The sequence below is a fragment of the Lynx canadensis genome, chromosome A1 (genome assembly GCF_007474595.2).
Source record: "Lynx canadensis isolate LIC74 chromosome A1, mLynCan4.pri.v2, whole genome shotgun sequence".
Lineage (NCBI taxonomy): Eukaryota > Metazoa > Chordata > Mammalia > Carnivora > Felidae > Lynx > Lynx canadensis.
The window spans coordinates 136,523,534-136,544,004 of NC_044303.2; the positions used below are offsets into that span (position 1 = coordinate 136,523,534).

The 20,471-nt window shown below is 38.8% G+C and overlaps 2 protein-coding genes across 6 annotated transcripts in view; one reads left to right on the top strand and one right to left on the bottom strand.

The window, feature by feature from the left end:
* Positions 1-1,715: 1,715 nt before the first annotated feature.
* Positions 1,716-5,768, bottom strand: SERF1A (small EDRK-rich factor 1A). The gene is made up of 3 exons (XM_030322669.1): positions 5,634-5,768; positions 4,730-4,838; positions 1,716-1,979 (listed from the first exon to the last, which is right to left on the bottom strand). Exons 1-3 carry the CDS (start codon positions 5,638-5,640, stop codon positions 1,907-1,909), a joined length of 189 nt encoding a protein of 62 aa, XP_030178529.1. The 5' UTR covers positions 5,641-5,768; the 3' UTR covers positions 1,716-1,906.
* A 750-nt stretch (positions 5,769-6,518) lies between these two features.
* The window catches only part of BDP1 (B double prime 1, subunit of RNA polymerase III transcription initiation factor IIIB), a 92,254-nt gene continuing 78,301 nt past the window's right edge, over positions 6,519-20,471 (top strand). For 3 of the 5 annotated variants that reach the window (XM_030322566.1, XM_030322576.1, XM_030322583.1), the window contains exons 1-7: positions 9,291-9,694; positions 12,634-12,907; positions 14,253-14,362; positions 15,765-15,824; positions 16,928-17,056; positions 18,219-18,352; positions 19,575-19,669. In XM_030322566.1, the coding sequence (XP_030178426.1) occupies positions 9,483-9,694; positions 12,634-12,907; positions 14,253-14,362; positions 15,765-15,824; positions 16,928-17,056; positions 18,219-18,352; positions 19,575-19,669 (1,014 nt within the window). In that variant the 5' untranslated portion in view covers positions 9,291-9,482. Of the gene's footprint in view, positions 6,884-9,098; positions 9,270-9,290; positions 9,695-12,633; positions 12,908-14,252; positions 14,363-15,764; positions 15,825-16,927; positions 17,057-18,218; positions 18,353-19,574; positions 19,670-20,471 lie in introns of those variants that run through there. The other 2 variants (XM_030322558.1, XM_030322550.1) reach the window with 2 other exon arrangements.

Genomic DNA, 20,471 nt, shown 5'->3' on the forward strand with positions numbered 1-20,471 from the left:
GTCTTTGGCAAAGGAGGAAACAATATCCACTGGAATAAAGACAGTCTCTTCAGCAAGTGGTGCTGGGAAAACTGGACAGCGACATGCAGAAAAATGAACCTGGACCACTTTCCCACACCATACACAAAAATAAACTCAAAATGGATGAAAGACCTAAATGTAAGACAGGAAGTCATCAGAATCCCCGATGAGAAAGCAGGCAAAAACCTCTTTGATCTTGCCCGCACCAACTTCTTACTCAACACGTCTCTAGAAGCAAGGGAAACAAAAGCAAAAATGAACTATTGGGACCTTATCAACATAAAAACCTTCTGCAGAGTGAAAGAAACAATCAGCAAAACTAAAAGGAACCGACAGAATGGGAGAAGGTATTTCCAAATGACAGATAAAGGGTTAGTATCCAAAATCTATAAAGAACTTATCAAACACCCAAAAAATAATCCAGGGAAGAAATGGGCAAAAGACATGTCTCCAAAGACATCCAGATGGCCAACAGACACGTGAAAAAATGCTCAACATCACTCATCATCCAGGAAATACAAATCAAAACCACTCGAGATACCACCTCACATCTGTCAGAAGGGCTAACATTAACAACTCAGGCAACAACAGATGTTGGTGAGGATATGGAGAAAGAGGATCTCTTTTGTACTGCTGGTGGGAACGCATATTGGTACAGCCACTCTGGAAAAGAGTATGGAGCTTCCCCAAAAATTAAGAATAGAACTACCCTACGACCCAGCAATTGCACTATTAGGTATTTACCCAAGGGATACAGTATACTGTTTCAACGGGGCACATTCACCCCAATGTTTATAGCAGCACTATCAACAATAGCCAAAGTATGTAAAGAGCCCAAATGTCCATCAACGGATAAATGGAAAAAGATGTGGTATATATATACAATGGAGTATTACTCGGCAATCAAAAAGAATGAAATCTTGCCATTTGCAAGTATGTGGATGGAAGTAGAGGGTATTATGCTAAGCTAAATTAGAGAAAAAACAAATACCATAGGACTTCACTCCTGTGAGGACTTTAAGGCACAGAACAGACGAACCCAAGGGAAGGGAAGCAAAAATAATTTAAAAACAAGGAGGGGGACAAAACAGAAGAGACTCTTAAATATGGAGAACAATCGGAGGGTTACTGGAAGAATTGTGGGAGGTGGGATGGTCCAAATGGGTAAGGGGCATTAAGCTATCTACCCCTGAAAATCACTGTTGCACTAAACGCTAACTTGGATGTAAATTACAAAAAAAAAATTTAAAAACTTTACAAATTAAAATTGTGAAAACAAAAAGACATGCAAACTACTCATTATGGAAAAAAAAAAAAAAAAAAGCCAAGGATACAGCTCAGAGCCTAACAAATGCTCTGTATTCACAAATTATCAGTATGTAGAAAATCTGGAGATGGGATTTCAGAAATCAGACCCATCAGGAATCTTTGTGGATGGGGTGCCTGGGTGGTTCAGTTGGTTAAACGTCAAACTCTGGATTTTGGTTCCAGTCATGATCTCATGATTTGGGAGATTGAGCCCCTGCTTGAGATTCTCCTCTCCCTCTTCCCTTTTATTATCAAGTTGACTTTAAGACCTACATTAAGTTTATGACAAAGATTCTAGATTTAAAAGAGATTATGTTAGCTTATCACATTACCTCTTTGTTAGATAAACGCTCACTGCTGATAAAAAAATAACATTCAACAATATGTCTCATGCATAGTTTTTGTTTTATTCTTTGAAGAATGGTTCTGAAACATCACACTAAGTCAGGCTGAGAGGTAAAGTTGAAATAGTTTTGTAAGGACATGTTGTAACAGAGGACTGCTTACTCCACAAAATTTTAATCAGAGCTTATGATACACCTTGTTGGCAGTAGCACCCAGGTTTTCCAAATAGTCATCATTTTTCTCTCGTCTGCATAGACTTCTTCTCATTAGCTGCCTTCTGCTTTTGTTGCATTATCTCAGAGTCCCTATAATGGGGGAAAAGGCTATAAGTTGTTACAGAAAAACTCGTTTTACATTCTCACTTGTTTTCTATACACAACCCATTAAGCATACTAAGATACAATTTAAAAGAAGATATAAAAATTCATGTCTTTGTTTTCTTGGAGACAGAAGAAAAAGAATGGAAGGGCTTTGAAGCTGGATCTTATTTTGAAAACCATCCCTGTTGTTATGGTCTTGGGCAAGTAACCTCAAAGATCTTTCAAAATCACAACACTACTTACCAGGGTTGTTCTATGGAATAGCTACCAATGTATATACTGGCCATTAGGCAGCTACATAGAGAATAATGGCAATTACTCTTGGTTGTCAACACGAGACCCTTATTTTTTTTTTTTTTTTAATTTTTTTTTTTTTTCAACGTTTATTTATTTTTGGGACAGAGAGAGACAGAGCATGAACGGGGGAGGGGCAGAGAGAGAGGGAGACACAGAATCGGAAACAGGCTCCAGGCTCCGAGCCATCAGCCCAGAGCCTGACGCGGGGCTCGAACTCCCGGACCGCGAGATCGTGACCTGGCTGAAGTCAGACGCTTAACCGACTGCGCCACCCAGGCGCCCCCACGAGACCCTTATTTAAAAAAAATGTATTTAATGGCTTTGTAATCAACACCTACTATCTGTTCATGAGTTCCAGCCCTGCATCAGGCTCGTTGCAGACAGATCAGAGCCTGGAGCCTGCTTAGGATTCTGTGTCTCCCTGTCTCTCTACCCTCCCCCTTTTGTCCGCTCTCTCAAAAATAAACATTAAAAAACAAACAAAAAGCTTATGTATGAGTATGAAGGAAAAACAACACACCTACAAAGAAAAAAAAAAAGCAATATTTACTTTTCTGTTTGAAACCAAGCTCTGTTGTGCTTGCTGTAACCTCAGTAATGTTACTGAAGTTCAGAGCATCAGTTTCCTGTTCTATACATTGAGGCTAACATTCCTTCTCAGGGTGATGAGTAGAGGTAAAATGCACATAGTACCTAGAACAGAGCTTTCTAACAAGTGGATAATAATTCAACAGTGACTATTATTGTACCAAGCTAGACTAGATCTAGAGATCTAGACATCTTCACTAAAAATTCCAGGTTCACTGATTGGTACTATGTTCACTTTTACTCCAATGCGAGTCAAGAGAAATTTAAGACAAACCTTATCACTTTAATACCATGGAAAGCATCAAGTGATAATTAGCCCAATGTGGGGCTTCAACTCATAACCATGAGATCAAGAGCTGCATGGTCCACAGACTGAGCCAGCCAGACACCCCAAAACACTGATCTTTAACTCCAGTTGCACATCAGCATCACCTGAGGAAATTTTTAAAGTTAGGTTTAACTTACACACAATAAAATTTATCCAGAGCACCTGTTATGCCCAGCCCCAAACCAATTAAAGGACTGGAATTAAAGCGCAGGCTTCAATAACACTCAAGGCTTCCCACGTGTTTCTAATGTGCAGGCTTGAGGACCACAGAGAAGCCCTGCTACAGCATGTGCAGTCACTTCTTCACCTGACCTCCAAGTTGTACATAGACAAAATTAGAGGTTTTTTTTTTTTTTTTGTCTCCCATTATACCATGCTTTTATGTGTTCCAGAAGGCCTAACAGTGGGGAAATAAACTATTTGTTACCATCTTAAAAACTGAATGCCTATTTGCAATGATGGCTGCTTCTCTTTGTTCTTCCTCTTTACATACTACGTCAACCCTACACGTGCTCCCCTTAAATGGGAATTTAAAACACTGACATTTATTAAAGACCTCTAATAATTTAGAGACCCAAGTTTCTAGTTGTGGAAGCACGGACTTTCTCAACAAATTCTGCTTGGAGAGTTCTAGAATGAAGAAATCTCCTGGCCTCAAAGCCATTCTTAATTAAAACAACAAAAATTGGGGTGCATGGGTAGCTCAGTCCATTAAGCATCAGACTTGGATCTCAGCTCAGGTCTTGATCTCAGGGTTTTCAGTTCAAACACCTCATTGGGCTCAGTCCTGGGCAAGAAACCTACTGAATAAATCCTTTTACAAAGCAAAGCCAAAACACATGCTGGCTTTCATTAAACAAAACAAAACAAACCCCCCGAAACCCCAAAGCACAACAAAGCAACTACAGTGCAATTGTGAGGTATTTGTTTAATACTGTAAAAAGGCAGCAGATTGATGAAGTTGCAAGGGTTTATGTACACATATCATTTAAAGCCATCTTCTTGGTGAGAAATTTTAAGCTGCGCTCTGAGAGTATTTCTGTATTATTACAAAATTACAATTAATTTTCTATTATTTCTTACATAATTACATATCAAGGCTGTGGACCTTCATTTTCTCCAACCCAATGGATCTTCAGAAATGAATGTAGCTCCATGCACTTTTTTGTGTCTCTTTCATAACATTTATCGCTGTAATTGAGTCATCTGTCATCCTGACAAGGTTGAGTCGGAGGTCTGCTTCGAAAATGTTGTATCCCTAGCATCTAACAGTGTCTTTCATATGGGAGGCATTCCATTACTTCGCTAAATGAAGTTCTTATGGTTGTGGTGGGGAAGCAGAAGATTCATCCAGGGATTGGGATGACTGTAGTCATATAGTTATAGCATGTGCAGCACAGCTGTTCATCTGTGACCCCTACTAAGCAAGCTAAGCTTGGTTCTACCCAGGATTTAAAAAAAATTCTTTCCATTCTTAAAAGGAAAACTTCAGAGATTTGACAATTCGATTAGTATCACTTACCTCTGCTTTCTCTGAGAGGTAGTCAAGCTATCCTCTTTTCTTTTTCCCTTGCTAATTTCCTGGGATTTCTTCATGTTTTTCTGGCGAGCAAGTTCTCGCTGATTTCCGCCTGCAAAGTTAAACAGTCATGCTCTTTTCCCATCTCAAAAATTAATACCAATTCCGTTAAAACTCTTATTTAAATGCATCTGAAGTTAGCTTTTTATTTTTTAACAGGCCAGCAGAGCACTGCACTGAACAGAGTTCTCATAGTAGCCGAGGAAGAAGCTCAGACACAAACACTTCAAGTCTTAAGAGCATTATCATACCAATTCAGGTGTTCAATTAATGTAAATACCGGATCACTTATAGCCAGCATTCCACTCCTGTGTCTATATGGGTCAGTACGTTCCAAATTAAGGTCTAGCTTTTGAGGAGTATGGAGAGAAGGATAGATACACAGGGAACACAGCTCCACAAGTTGGCCCATCACAATTCCACTGTTAAGCGGGTAAACGCAGCGGTTCGGGATACATTACCTGGAAGGGCCCAACAAAAGAACTAGGGAGGGCACTCAACCGGAGCTTCCTGCCCTTCTCAGGCCTTAGGACCTGAAGGACCAACTATAAACCACTTTCTGACCAAGACCCGTCCCGGGGCCGCCGTCTTCACACACCTCACCTCCGGAGAGGTGTTCTTTACCCTGTAAACTCGCACTTGGCCGGCAGGCACATGCCCCACTTCTCAGGCGGGCCCGAAGCTAACCGTCCCTCTCCCTCGGTGGGCTGAGAGAATGGGGTCTCCGCGCCGTCGGACCTAAGGGAATACATCAGCCGGCTCCCGCCTCCTCTCCAGCCGCGCCTACGGACCTCGGCTTCCTCTGCAGACGCTCCCCGCCGCGTCCCTCACCCGTCCGCATACTCACGGGCCATGCCGACACCCGACCGAACCCAAAAGAGAGCCACTCGGAGAAGCAACTGCCTCCTAACGCTTTCAGCGGTCGTCCCCTCCCGCGGCTCTTGAAGGCTGAGCCCGCGCCGGCCCTCAGCCGGGCTACGCCTCTGTTTCTTCCATCGCCCCGCCCACCGAGGCCCGACCGCAGCCTCCCGCGAGTCGGGCGGCTGACTGCGCGTGCGCCGCTGGGCAGGCGGGGCGGTCCTCGCGGTGGGTCCCGGGCTGGCAGCTTCTGGAGTTCGATCAGGGCTCGCGTCCCCTCGGTCAAACAAATTTGGTCGAGTCTAGAAAGCAGGTCCTGCGTCTGTGGATTTTCCCTACTGTGTACCGAGCCCTGGGGGTTGGCCAGCCCCCTCTTTTTGGTAACGACAAAAACAAACGCCACTGTATCTAACTTTTAGACCGAGAACGTTAGCATTCATTAATCTCCTTGCAGAAGTGGGAAGGGGACAAAACCTATTAAGGGTTAACTCAATATGCAAAACACAGTTTTGGCTCTTTACATATTTTTTTTATTTCAGCACCAAACCTGTAAGTAGGCTTCATTGTTCCTATTCTGCGGAAGAGGAGATTGAGACTCTGAAACGAGGAGCGACTGTCCTAACAGGTAGGGACTCTTAGAAGTGAGATTTATAGTGAAGATGGACTTTAAATCTGTTAATTTCCCTTTTAGTCTCATTGCCTTTGTCGCGGTGGACAGTACCGAAGGAATTTTAGGGTAATGGCTCTGTGCTTGGGTTGTATGATAAGAAGGGAATAGCAGGGGATGCAGTTTTATCTCCTATTCACAATAACCTTGGAACGTGGGTAAAAGCCGTGGAGCATTTGCCATTGCTAGAAACATGTGCAAAGATGCCTGAGGTTAGTTTGATACTTACGTTTTTCATCTCTCCCGTTACTTATTACAAACAAACGTGTAGAGTTACTCTGTACACCCTAAAATCACCTTTTTATAAAGGCTTTTATGTTGGAAAATTTCAAACATCTACAACAGTATGGAAAATACTGCAATGCATTCTCAAGTATATGTGACCAAGCTTCAACAATTTTTATTTTAACTCCTAAAAGTCACCTATTTTACAGAAGGTAGGACAAAGTGGTGAAGACTTGGAGCTCTGGAGATGGGATGTCTTGGTTGAAAGCCCAGCTCTACCAATGAGTAGATGTGTGAACTTGGGTGTGTTATTTCATTGTGGTAAAGCTTCCGTATTAAATGGGAAGGTAAATGTACCTCTTTAATTAATTGAATTAATGTATGTGAAGTACGAAGTGTTCAGTATATGTTAGCACTCAATGTTAGCTATTATCAATCTTTTAACCTCAGAGAGCCTTGTGTGCTTGTCACTCACCCTAAACCCCACCTGTCTTCAATACTGTTTATGAGCCAAGCATCTGATTCCACTTAAACAACCTCTTCTGGAGTAAATTGAGCAGGGGGAAAAGATTGACTTGTGTCCTGGGTCATTGTGAAGAAGGGAGGGAAGCAATTTGGGATTGGAAAGTAAGTGGAAGTGTTATTGTTTGTGTTTGTAGTCTTAATTTACAGTCTAATTGACCTTTTTCTTTGCGGTTGAAAATATACTTTGTGAATGGTAGGGATATACTCAAGAGATATTAGGTGTGTCTGCTAGAGAAAACTGAAGACTTTTAAAATTACTCTGATGCCTTTAAGAATTTACTCCACAAACTTGGTTGTGTAACATATCTTAAGACTTTATATTTAATAATAAAATTAGATCTGATTCTGTTCCCTTATTTATAGTAGTGACAAATTAAATCCTTGTTATTAATTGCCTTACCTACAGAATTGTGGGAGTGGCCTAGATTCTTAGATGGAACATAACATTTTGGGAAAGGCAATATCTTTATACCAGAATATACTGGGCAAAGCTAAATGGTCGTAGTAGTGGCTCCAAGATTCGCGAGACATCTTCAGTAGGGGGCTCTTTGTCAAGTTCTTGACCTTCTTTAGGTGTATCTGAAGTCCTGTTCCCTCCCCAGATTACTGGAGGGAGCCTACAGAATCCACAGACTTCCATTTTCTTTCCAGTCTTAGAGGAATCTCTTCTCTCTAATGTGCTTTCATCCCTCTTACTCTCAAAAACGCTTCTCTTTCTTCTTCTGGATGACATAGCAACCTCTTTAATTAATTAAAGATTTTATTCTTTTGCCATTAACATAGCAGGATGTCCTTGTAGAGTTTTATTCTTGAAAAAGGAAATTGGGCCTGGCTGTTGCAATGAGTCAGGGAATTAAAAAGCTCGCCCATACTGTGTACAGCCAATCTCATCTATGGCCATTTTTCTTCTAATCATATAAGTCTTCCCTAACCATATTACCTAAAGTAAGCCAGCCTCCCAATAATCTCTTTCATAATACTCTTTAAATTTCTTTCATGCATTTAATACACTTTTTTTTTTAATTTTTTTTCAACGTTTATTTATTTTTGGGACAGAGAGAGACAGAGCATGAACGGGGGAGGGGCAGAGAGAGAGGGAGACACAGAATCGGAAACAGGCTCCAGGCTCCGAGCCATCAGCCCAGAGCCTGACGCGGGGCTCGAACTCACGGACCGTGAGATCGTGACCTGGCTGAAGTCGGACGCTTAACCGACTGCGCCACCCAGGCGCCCCTACATTTAATACACTTTTAATCTTGTTCACTTGTTTTATTTTTTCTCCCCAACCCAGAACACCTTATTTATTGCTCTAATGCTACCTCCTGAAGCAGATTATGAATACATATATTAATTTACTATATAACTATATAGTTAAATTTTTAAAGTGTTTATTTTTGAGTAGACACAGAGTGCCAATGGGGGAGGGGCAGAGAAAGAGGGATACCTATATTCGAAGCAGGTCCCAGGCCCTGAGCTGTCAGCACAGATCCCTACACAGGACTCAAACTCACCAGCCAGGAGATGATGACCTGAGCCCAAGTGGGATGCTAACCGACTGTGCTACCCTGGAACCCCTATAACTATATAGTTTTAACTATAAAACTTTTTGAACACGTAAATTAAAAAGTATACAAAGGTATACGGTGAATGATCTTCATGCCACGACATGTTTCCCGTAAACCTAGTTCCCCTTACAGGAGATAACTTACCAGTTTCTTCATACCTGAATTTGTAATCTATGTTCTACTCAATTTAGAATTTCTAAGCCCTGGGGATGTGCTGGCGAACAGGCACTACTCTACAAGACCTTCTTCTTCTTCTTTTTCAAGTTTTTAATTTTTCATAATCTCTACCCCCAATATGGGGTTCGGACTCATGCCCTGGTATCAAGAGTGGCAGGCTCCTCCGACTGAGCTGCTAGCCAGGCGCCCCATGATTTTAATAGTCTTATAAAGGGTCTTGGGTCTTAAAAGGATCTTATAAAGAGTCTATAGAGGGTCTTGACTACCTCCTTTCACTCGTTTCTGTAACTCCTAGGGACGCTGGGAGAGGGGAGAGCTGACCACGGAACATCTCAATTTCCGGTTCACTAGTAACTCTGTAGTTTGACAGTTACCATGGCTCCGGGCGCTGTGCGTCTTACGCTTTTCCTAGGCGCTGGCTGATGGCGTAATCAGTTCCGGCGCCCTACGAGGGCGGGGAAGCAAGGTACTGGGGGAAACTTAGCAGGGTCATGAAGAAGAGGCGGCGGCGGGAGGAAGGAGGAGGTGGTGGGGGTGTGAACCTGCGGTAGCTGCCCGCTGGGCTGGTGGTGTGGCCGTGTGGAAAGGACGTAGTTCTTAATCCCTTCTCCCGGCAGCAGCCGGGGCTCGGGGCTGAGAGCGGCCGTGGGGCCGCCTCCCCGGGCCCCCTGGCTCCGCCATGTTCCGCAGGGCACGCCTTAGCGTGAAGCCGAATGTCAGGCCTGGTGTAGGCGCCAGGAGCTCCTCCGCTCCCAACCCCCAACGTGGACAAGAGGCTCCCAGGCCCCCGGATCCTGCAGCCGCTTCTTCCCCAAAGCCAGCGGAGTCTACAGATGTGCCCCCGGTGGATTTCCGGGGAACGGAGCCGCAAGAAAAGCCTCCCAGGAGCAGGTAAGAGCATGCAGAGAGGGGCATTTTCATCTGCCCCGCCTCTCTGGGCCTGTCACCCGGAATATGACCCCATGAATTTACTTTAGGAGTATTCTGTCGCTTGCATTGAGTCTTACAGTTGAGACTCTATGAACCTACTCCAAACTGCAGTTTGTCACTCTGGCCACAGGGTGTGGCACATGTGGATTTTGTTAAAGGTCTGTAGTTTCTCCGGGTGGGAATCTTGTCTTCAAGGGGTGGTGAGAAGAGTCCAGGTGTACAGTCTTGACGTGAAATTTACACGTGGTAATGTTAGAGAGCTTAGATTACTTTGCCGTAGCTTTTTTTTTTTTTTTCTTCCTTCTGGAGCACTTTGCAGGGGTAGGTACTTTTTTAGATTTTCAAAAAAACATTTATGTAGTCTTAAAAGACCAGTGTTACATTGGTTATGCTGAGTTGTGTCAATGGGGAGGAGATATGGCTACTTGATTTGATTCCAGGGCGTGCCCCTTTATAGTGGCCATGTTTTCTGAAGGGAAAAAGCATGTGCTAATACCACATTTGGAGTCAGGATTTTTTTTTTTCCTTTAAAAATTTTTTTTTAATTTAATGTTTATTTTTGAAAGAGCGGGAGAGGGGCAGGGGAGAGGGAGACACAGAATCTGAAGCAGGCTCTGAGATGTCAGCGCAGAGTCCAACACCCAGCTGGACCTCACAAGCACAGAGCCCAACGCAGGGGCTCGAACTCACAAACCGTGAGATCATTACCTGAACCTAAGTGGGACTCTTAACCGACTTAGCCGCCCAGGCGCCCCAGGATTTTTTTCGTAATTTAACAGTTTATCAGACTTTGCCCAGGCAGAATTTGCTTATCTGTAAAATGGAAATAATATTCTCTGATTTGGAGAGTCAAGTTATTGTGGAGTTTAGAAAAAACTGACAAACTCTTGAATAGGACATGGGAGAATAGTTGTCTACAAAAAGTTATCTTTTTAAAATAAAAGCAATGGTAGTAAATAACAAAGTAGTTAAAATTAAGCCATGTTGGGCTACTAATGGTCTCTGTTTCTGTGATACATATGCGAGGAAACCAATAAAAATGGATCCTATTAAATGACAATGAGATGGTGTAAATTGTTTGTATGCTCTAACCAGAAGGTGAAAATTTTATCCTTTTCTTTTTGGCCTAACTTCCTCTGTTGGCCTGAACTGGTGCTGGGTATAGGATGTTATTTTGCCAGCTTACTGATACTTAGTAATATCCATGTTTCTTATATGAATATTTTTTCAAAATTCCTCCTCAAAAAAGAAATACAAGTAACAGTCACTTAATAAAGTTTGTAGAGGTCCTGTTAACTTCATACAGATGCATGATGATTGATAATTTAATAAATTACTCTGATTCTGTAGTCTTGAGACATTAGAGGTTGGGAATATTTGCTTTCTTAGAGTTGGCATTTAGGGAGTATATTTGAATTTTTTTTTTTTTTACTATGTGTTTTCTTATTTTGTGGGTCTTTGCAGCTGTAAAAATCTATAGGGTGTATGTTTTGTCCTCAACGATTCAACATAATTGAATGAAATGCACAGATGCATGTATCATTACAAAGCCTGATCTCAGTGTCATAAGTTTGGGCCCTATGTTGGGTGTAGAGATTACTAAAAAAAAAAAAAAAAAATTAAAAACATGGAGCTATCCTGCAAATAACCTGGAAAGGTTATTCTATAGGTTTAGGCATTTTCTACTTTTACATAAAACTAATAACATGAAAAATGTGGACTGCTTTTAATTCTTACACCCTCTCTCTTCTTGACTTAATTTGCTTTCAGGCCATTCCTGAAATGTGTATATCCAATCTGAACCATATCTAATATGTATTTTGGAGTGACCAAGTACTTTTTTAAGTTAGGAGTTTGATAGCTGTGTAAGTATTCATACCAGACGAAAGAGGAATGATTTCTACCTCAAACAGTATTTGATTTGATTAATGTCGCTCAATGTATATTCTCAAATACTGTAGTAGAGATGTTTTAGAAATTTGATGTTTTGTATGTTTGGTTTGACTCATCTCAGGTTGATAAAGTAATTTATAATTTAGATCAGGTAGAGGGATGTCAATATAGATTATAAACTTAGTTTTTAAAAAAATAATTGTCGGGGCACCTGGGTGGCTCTGTCGGTTAAGCGCCCGACTTCATCTCAGGTCATGATCTCACGGTCCGTGAGTTAGAGCCCCGCATTGGGCTCTGTGCTGACAGCTCAGAGCCTGGAGCCTGCTTCAGATTCTGTGTCTCCCTTTCTCTCTGCCCCTCCCCCGCTGTCCCTCTGTCTCTCTCAAAAATGAATAAAGATTAAAAAAAAACTTAAAAAAAAATAAACAATTGTCAGTTATATAGTGATTCAAAGTGGGGTAATAGAGTTTTAATTTGTAACTTGGCCTTTTGTTTTTCTTGAACGAGTTAGGATGAGCATAAACTTATATGTTCTAATGCACTAAGGGACTTGACGTTTGAAAAAGATCAGCAGTCTTTGTTAGAATTTGTGTATCTGTTAAAATTTTAGTAAAGGGGCGCCTGGGTGGCTCAGTCGGTTGAGCGTTCAGCTTCGGCTCAGGTCATGACCTTGTGGTTCACGAGTTCGAGCCCCGCGTCGGGCTCTGTGCTGACAGCTCAGAGCCTGGAACCTGCTTTGGATTCTGTGTCTCCCTCTCTATCTGCCCCTCCTCCACTCACACTCTGTCTCTGTCTCAAAAATAAATACACATTAAAAAAAATTAAAAAAAAATAAAAATTTTAGTAAACAAAGTTTTTATTGGAATCTGTCATGAATAATGTATATCTCAAGTCGTTGATTGTTTAATAATGAGATTTTACTGGTTTAGATTTTTACCAGGCTAGTTTTTAAAACTAGAATATGAAAGATCCATGGTATCCTTTTTTTTTTTTTTTGATTTTGACAGTGATGGAAAGACTGACAATGAGAATTATGTTGAAGAATTCAGTAAGTCTTCCTCTGCTGTTTCACAGAGAAGAAAACGAATATCAAGTACTACTCTGGTTAAGCCTGGTGTCAGTGTTCCTTCAGAATCTCATCCCTTATCTACAGTTAATCAAGAAGTTCCACAGCCAAAGCCTATTTCAACAAAAGAGAAACAGCCATGTTCAGACAGATACCGAATATATAAAGCCCAGAAACTAAGAGAAATGTTAAAAGAAGAATTGAGAAAAGAGAAGGTAAGGGAGAAAAATCACATTTGACTGTTCCTACTAGGTTTCTGTTTTTATGTTAGGCGTCATTTGGAGGAATAATATCTGTAGTATTTAATGGAGCATAACCAGTTAATGTTCCTTATTTTAATAGAAGATCCCCTTTTGTGAATTGAATGATTAATAAGCGCGATGGACTTAATAAGCTATTTTTTCCACTACGTTAATTCTTATATTCATCTATATTTTTGATTGATTTTGGTGAAGGCCAAAAATAGAAGGTCTGTTTCTACACACATAGAAAATATACAAAGCATATTTATAAAATAAACTTGAAGTATGATTTTTCGTGACATGAATAACATTCATTTGAATTAAGACAAATAAACTTGAGCAAAATGAATTGGTAATATTTTATAAATTGACAGTATGGAAATTATAAATGGGAAAAATTTGCATTTATGTGTATAGTAAAGTCCATTTTTTAATCTTGAAGAGCGATTATTTTTCCAAGATTGCACTGTACGAATAGTGAAGCATGTAAGCTCTGCAGTTAGATACTTAAGATTTGAATCTTAGAGTCATCCCTTAGTATGTGTCTTTGGGCAATTTAATTGATTTTTCTGTCTGTATCCTCATCTGCAAAATAAGACTGATGATAGTATGTATCTCATTGGAGGGTTGTAAAGATTGGATGAGTAAATATATGTAAAACACATTTAGACTAGTGCCTGGCAAACAGAAGGAGCTTAACAAATGTCAGCTTTTATTATTACAAAATCCCCTTGTTAATTCAGAGGAAGGCACTTAGTATGGTGCTTTATATTATTCTATCATCTTTGTGTAGTAGATACCACTGTTTTACGCAGGTGGAAACAAGTTTAGAGAAGTTATTTGCTTTGTATCACATATCAGTGGGATTTGAATCTATGTTGTTTAAAATCTAGGTCTCTAAAGATGTTCTATAGAATCTGCTTAGGTAGATTTATTTTCAGGAATTAAAAAATTAAACATTTGCTTTAAGAATTTTGTAAAATTCACAGAAATCTAGTTCATTACAGGGTAAACAAAAACTATGTATTTATAAATTCTTAGCAAACTATTATAGTTAGAAGGCATTAGTAAGTATGATTTTATACGTTGAGCTTTTATCCAGACCTAGACACTTTAGTTTTTAAAATTCCTTGATGTGCTACACTCTTTAATAATGCAGTTTATGAAGTTTGTCCTAAAATTGGGAATAATCATGAAAAGAATAATACTAAATCACTTGCAATGAATATAACAATGGGATATACCTTTGAATATAGTACATGTGAAATTCTACATTTATAAAAGAAAAGTGGATCTTTGTGTGTGTTTGTGTGTCCAGAAACAATGGAAAAACAAATATGCCATAAATGAAAGTCAGAAGCCACCAGATCGTTCAAAAATGACTATGAGAGATTTCATATATTACCTGCCAGATAATAATCCAATGACGTAAGTAAATTTTTCTTGTTGTCCTTTCTTTGGGTATGTTGTGAGTTAAGTATCACTTTTAGAGTACAAGTTCGTGTTTTCCAAAAGTATGTTGGCAAAACTTATAGCAAATACGATGTTTTTTCCATAGAATTTTTAAACAACATTTAGTTGTATTTCAGGTAACTGCTTTCTTGGGATGGTGCCCTTTTCCTCTGAAATTAAAAATAAGTTTCCTTTCTTTTTTTTTTTTTTATTTTATTTTATTTTTTATTTATTTTTTATTAAAAAAAAATTTTTTTTTTTTTCAACGTTTATTTATTTTTGGGACAGAGAGAGAGACAGAGAATGAATGGGGGAGGGGCAGAGAGAGAGGGAGACACAGAATCAGAAACAGGCTCCAGGCTCTGAGCCATCAGCCCAGAGCCTGACGCGGGGCTCGAACTCCCGGACTGCGAGATCGTGACCTGGCTGAAGTCGGACGCTTAACCGACTGCGCCACCCAGGCGCCCCTATTTTATTTTATTTTTAACATTTATTTATTTTTGAGACAGAGAGAGAGCATAAATGGGGGAGGGGCAGAGAGAGAGGGAGACACAGAATCGAAAGCAGGCTCCAGGCTCTGAGCCATCAGTCCAGAGCCCGACGTGGGGCTCGAACTCACGGACCCCGAGATCGTGACCTGAGCTGAAGTCCGACGCTTAACCGACTGAGCCACCCAGGCGCCCCCAAAATAAGTTTCCTTTCTTACATTACCAAAATGTTATAACACTAAACAACTTTAATGTTGTTTAGTTTTAATCAATACTGCAGTTTGTGTTTCTTGTACACTATACCCTGATTCTAAAGGAACGCTGTAATTTTTATGCTCTACCTCCTAATTATTTATAGTGGATATTATTTATCTTCTAAGAACAAAGCTTCTTTAGTAAAGTTAGCCTGAGGAGGCAGATGGTTTATAATAAATCTCATTGTTAGGTTGTTGATGGTTTAGCAGGTAGATGCAGGAGTGTAGCTTTTTTCAGGTTTACCAGGTCTTTGGCTTGCTGCCGAAGGGCCAGAAGCCTAGGTGGTAAGTTGTTTGACATGTAGGATTTGGAGATAAGCCATGTAGGTTGCTTCAGACATGAGGACTGGGAAAGCCTCCCTTCACTAAGGAATTAGAGAGTAAAAATGTTCCTACCTAGGGCATAGCAAGTTTATATTTGATGACAAGGTTTTTGACTGAGAAATTGACTCTTGGGCCACACCTTTATTAATAATAGTGTTATGGTTTATCGTATTAAAAAATGCAAGTTAAAATAATTTCCTTCTTGCCAATGGGTAGAATTGACAAGATATATATATTGTTCATTTAAAAATATTTTTTATATTAAATATTAAATTGTCTCACATTTAAAAACAATTGTTGTTTGTTTATTAGTTCTTCACTGGAACAAGAAAAGAAAACTGAAAAATCATTGACACCAGTCCAGACAAGAGAGTAAGCATTTTATCTTAGTGTTTTCTTAAAATAAGTTATTTGATGGGTACAGTTTTTAAACAAAGAAATCAAATGATGCTTTTTGTTATAGTCAAATTGCATGTGATAGGAATGTTTAGATAGAATCACTAGCAAGAATAAAACTTACTGTCTGATTTAAATCAAAATGTAAGGCGGCCCATACTGCGTATTATATATGGAAATGGCCAATGGTGTTATTTTAACGAAACCTTATATTTTATTTTTATTTATTTAAAAAATATTGTTTTCTTTAATATTTATTAATATATTTTGAGAGACAGAGTACGTGTTCATGATTGCGGGGGAGAGGGGCAGAGAGGAAAGAGAATCCCAAGCAGGTATTCCCAGAACTATCAGCATGGGGCTCCATCTCCACAAACTGTTAGGTCATGACCTGAGCTGAAATGTTGGATGCTCAACAGATTGAGCAACCCAGGGACCCCTCAATTGAAGCTTTTAGAATTAAAAAGGATTTTGTTTTGTTTTAGAATAGCATAATAAAACAGTACAAAAATCAAATGGAACAAAAGTATACTGAGAAGTCTTCCAACTCTGTTTTTCTGTCATCTGGTTCCGCTGCCTGAAGGCAACAATTGTTACCAATTTTTTAATGTATCATTCTAATTCTATTCTGTGTCTAAACAAATAAACGTGTATATATTTTTCTTTTTCTTTCCCTTTTAAGTTTTAAAAAAAAATTTTTTTTTAATGCTTTTATTTATTTTTGAGAGAGAGACAGAGTGCAGGCGGGCAAGGGGCAGAGAGAGGGAGACATAGACTCCGAAGCAGGCTCCAGGCTCTGAGTTGTCAGCGCAGAGCCCGATGTAGGGCTTGAACCCACAAACCACAAGATCATGACCTGAACTTAAGTCGGATGCTTAACTGACTGAGCCACCCAGGCACCCCATAGTCGGGGAAATTCTTATAACCACGTCCTTAACATGTAGTATCTTTACTTAGGGTATAGGGAAAATTGGAAATCAAATGAAGGTTGGATTCGAAGTAATTTATTTCAGAAGTTGATGGTACTCAGGAGATCCTTCTCCTGGATATATGAATTAAGCTATCTTTACATTCGGTAGGCAAGAAGGTAAAAGTACTCCTGATGCTGAAGGTCATGAAGAAGTAGAAGAAGAAGTGGATGACGGGCCATTGCTGGTTCCTCGAGTAAAAGTGGCAGAAGATGGTTCCATTATTTTGGATGAAGAAAGGTAAGTTAAAAAGAGATTATGGTTTCAAACATAAGAACAAATGTGCTTTGTCTAATGAGAGAGATTGAATTTCTGCATCATTCATGGTTACGTGACCATATAAACACTGATGTTTATATTTTTTAATGCATGTTATAAATAGAAAGATGAGTTAGATTCATTTGTAATTTTTAGCAATTTTTATGCTGTGTTTGTTATAAGAAGATGGTACTGCTGATCCGTCATCCATTAACCTTTCACAATTGTTTTACTAACTTTATTGGTAATTGGGATGAGCTCCTGAACTAATGATATGCTGGTCTCTACTGATGATACATTTCAAAAATTGGCTCAGTCTTGAAGTCAAAATTCAGGTTTTCTTATTATTAACTAATACCATATTTTTGTGTGTGGTTATAACTAATGAAAATGCAACAAATGAATCAGGTTTAATCAGGGTTAATACTCTACATAACTTTTTGTTATGACAAGGTTTAAATTCACTTTGTAGTTTCTCAGTTATAATATTAAATTTTTCAAATTCGGCATTGTGGAATTTGTTGTTTGTCCAAAGTGTTTTTTAAAAAAGAAGATAAATTCACGAGTAACTAAATATAAAAGAGGGATGTAAAGTAGTCTGACATTTCAGTATAAAAATCTTTTTATAGCATATAAAATTCTACGATAATTAAACATAAATGCAGTACTTTTAATAATTGTGTGTTTTTTGCCATTATTTTGTGATGATCATTTTACTGGTCATTAAATAGTTAAAAGCATTGTACTGCTTTGTTTACAGGAATGTAGAGCAAAAACATAAGATGCTTATGTTTCTCATCTTCTCTTGGGTTTAGCATGATAAGGTAATATGTGTTAAATGTAGGGGACATACAGAAGTCAATAAAATATAAGTAATTTTTTGGTGGCCCAAAGATAATTTGTAATTTTTATATTGCTATTAACGATTTCAGAAGAATGTTGGCATTTAATTTTATTAGTTGGCAATCACATTTTAAGTGAAAATTAACAGAATCTTGGAAAATATGCATACCTCAAGTATATATTATTACACTTTTGTTCCGATTCTGTCATGGCACATTTCAAAATATAACTATTCAAATATCATGTATTATTTTCTTTCTGGTTCTAAGTGCAGATCTATTTAAAAGTGTGTCTCTTTCAGTTTAACTGTAGAAGTTTTAAGGACAAAAGGCCCCTGTGTTGTTGAGGAAAATGACCCCATATTTGAGCGTGGTTCTACAACTACATATTCCAGCTTTCGGAAAAACTATTATTCTAAACCATGGTCAAATAAAGGTAACTAATTTTCATTTTAAATTTTGTGGATATTTATTTGAAGTAAAGTGAATTATTTTCTGTAAGTAAATAAAATGAAAACCATGTTATTTTCTGTCTAGCTAATTTTATTGGAACTGACCTCTGCATGCGTTCCCCCCCCCCGCCACTTATTATGGAACTCCATCTCTGGCTTTATCTTAGTGATCTTTTTAGGAATTAGCATTATGGTAATTTGGGTAGAGTAGTCCTCTCTGTCAAATCCCTGTATAAAAAATAACGTGGAAAGCTATTAATATTTCTAATACTCATAATAATGTTCTATCTTAGATACTGTTGTATAACAGAGTTTCTAAGGGTCAAAATTGTGCTGTTAAAAAGCATATACTACTTTTTTTTAAGTTTATTTGTTAATTTTGAGAGAGTTAGTGCAAGCAGGGGAAGGGTAAAGAGAGAGGGGGAGAGCGAGAATACCAAGTAGGCTCTGCATTGTCAGCATGGAGGCTGATACAGGGCTTGAATTCATGAACCGTGAGATCAGGACCTGAGCCAAAATCAAGAGTTGGTCACTTAATCGACCGAGCCACCCAGGTGCCTGAAGCTTGTAATACCTTTTGAATGGTATCGCTTATTCTTATAAAAAATAATGCAGGTTGTTTTTGGGGAAAAAATGAAACAGAACAGAGTAATTCAGGACAACAAGAAAGATTCTATACTTTCCTCCTCTGTATTCCCCAATCCTATTTTATTGAGGTTACTTCTTTTAATAGTTTCTTGTGTGTTTTTTTGGTTACTTTCTTTCACATACTACTTAGTGCACTTTAGTTGCTTATGTTAAAGCAGTAATATAGTGGCTGTGACTGATGGTTTTCTTAAGAACACTTTGAGACCAGATAGGCAGAATGTTGTTTTCTTCTTCTTCCTCTTCTCTTTCCCCTTCTTCCTCCTTCCTGTTTCTTCTCTTCTTCCTCTTCTTCCCCTTCTCTTCCCTCTCTTCCTAATTTTAGCTTCTTGGTATGAGTTTATAAATTTCTTATGTTTCTGTATAAAAGTTTAGACATTATTTTAGATGCATGAAGTTCTTAGCAATAAAATTGACTAAAGATTTCCTGGCCTTTAATAAAAGACTATTAGATACTCTCAAATTTATTTTTAACTCAAAATATATACTTCATGTAAGATTTTTTTTCCTCTGAAATTTTGGGATTAATTTTCATTCTTTCTAAATCTTTTATTTTTACAGAAACAGATATGTTTTTTTTAGCCATCAGCATGGTAGGAACTGACTTTTCTATGATTGGACAGCTTTTTCCTCACAGAGCAAGGATAGAAATTAAGGTAAAGTAAACCCAATACATTTGTTGATTGGAAAAGGACCAAAAATTACTAATACTATTTTTTTAAACTTTTGTTTAAATCTCAGTTCATCCTTATTCATTACTAGTTTTGAGTACATGTGTCCTTTTTTACAGCTCAGAAAGTAATGCAGTATTACTGAATTCTAATATGAGTACAGTGTCCTTAACTTTAGTGTATTATCTATGTCTTGCTCACTTCTAGAATGGATTTTAGGGAGTACCCATAAAACCACTGAATCTAAGATAAAAGAAGCATTATGTAACGAAGAGGGAAGAATAAATGTATCAGAATACGTATTTGGATTAAGGGTAGCTTTTGAACAGAGTGTATTGCTTAATTTCATAGGAAGGCATGAAGAGAGGCATGCTAAATTAGATAATTCCCATGATCTGATCTAACTGTTGCTTTCTTAGGCTACCTTTGTGGACAGGGCCACTATTAACAAGAGCAGTGATGTAAATTAGTGCTTTACTATGCCTAACAGAGTGAGTAGTATTCTCTGTTTTATTTTTCCCTTTGTGAGAAACTTAGTTACAAGTTTCCTGGGACGGAGTGCATATGAGTGCACACTATGTAGGCTGTCATGCATTTTCAATTAAAAAAATTTTTTTTAATATTTATTTCTGAGACAGATATAGAGCATGAGTGGGGGAGGGGCACAGAGAGAGAGAGGAAGACAGAATCCGAAGCATGCTCCAGGCTCTGAGCTGTCAGCACAGAGTCCAACACGGGGCTCGAACTCACAAACCATGAGATCATGACCTGAGCTGCAGTCGTTCGT

Bases quoted from the DNA above. Each gene is read 5' to 3' on its own strand.
- SERF1A (XM_030322669.1), bottom strand. The intron at 1,980-4,729 runs GTAAGTGATACT...CCCCCATTATAG, and splicing joins ACCTCTCAGAGAAAGCAGAG to GGACTCTGAGATAATGCAAC.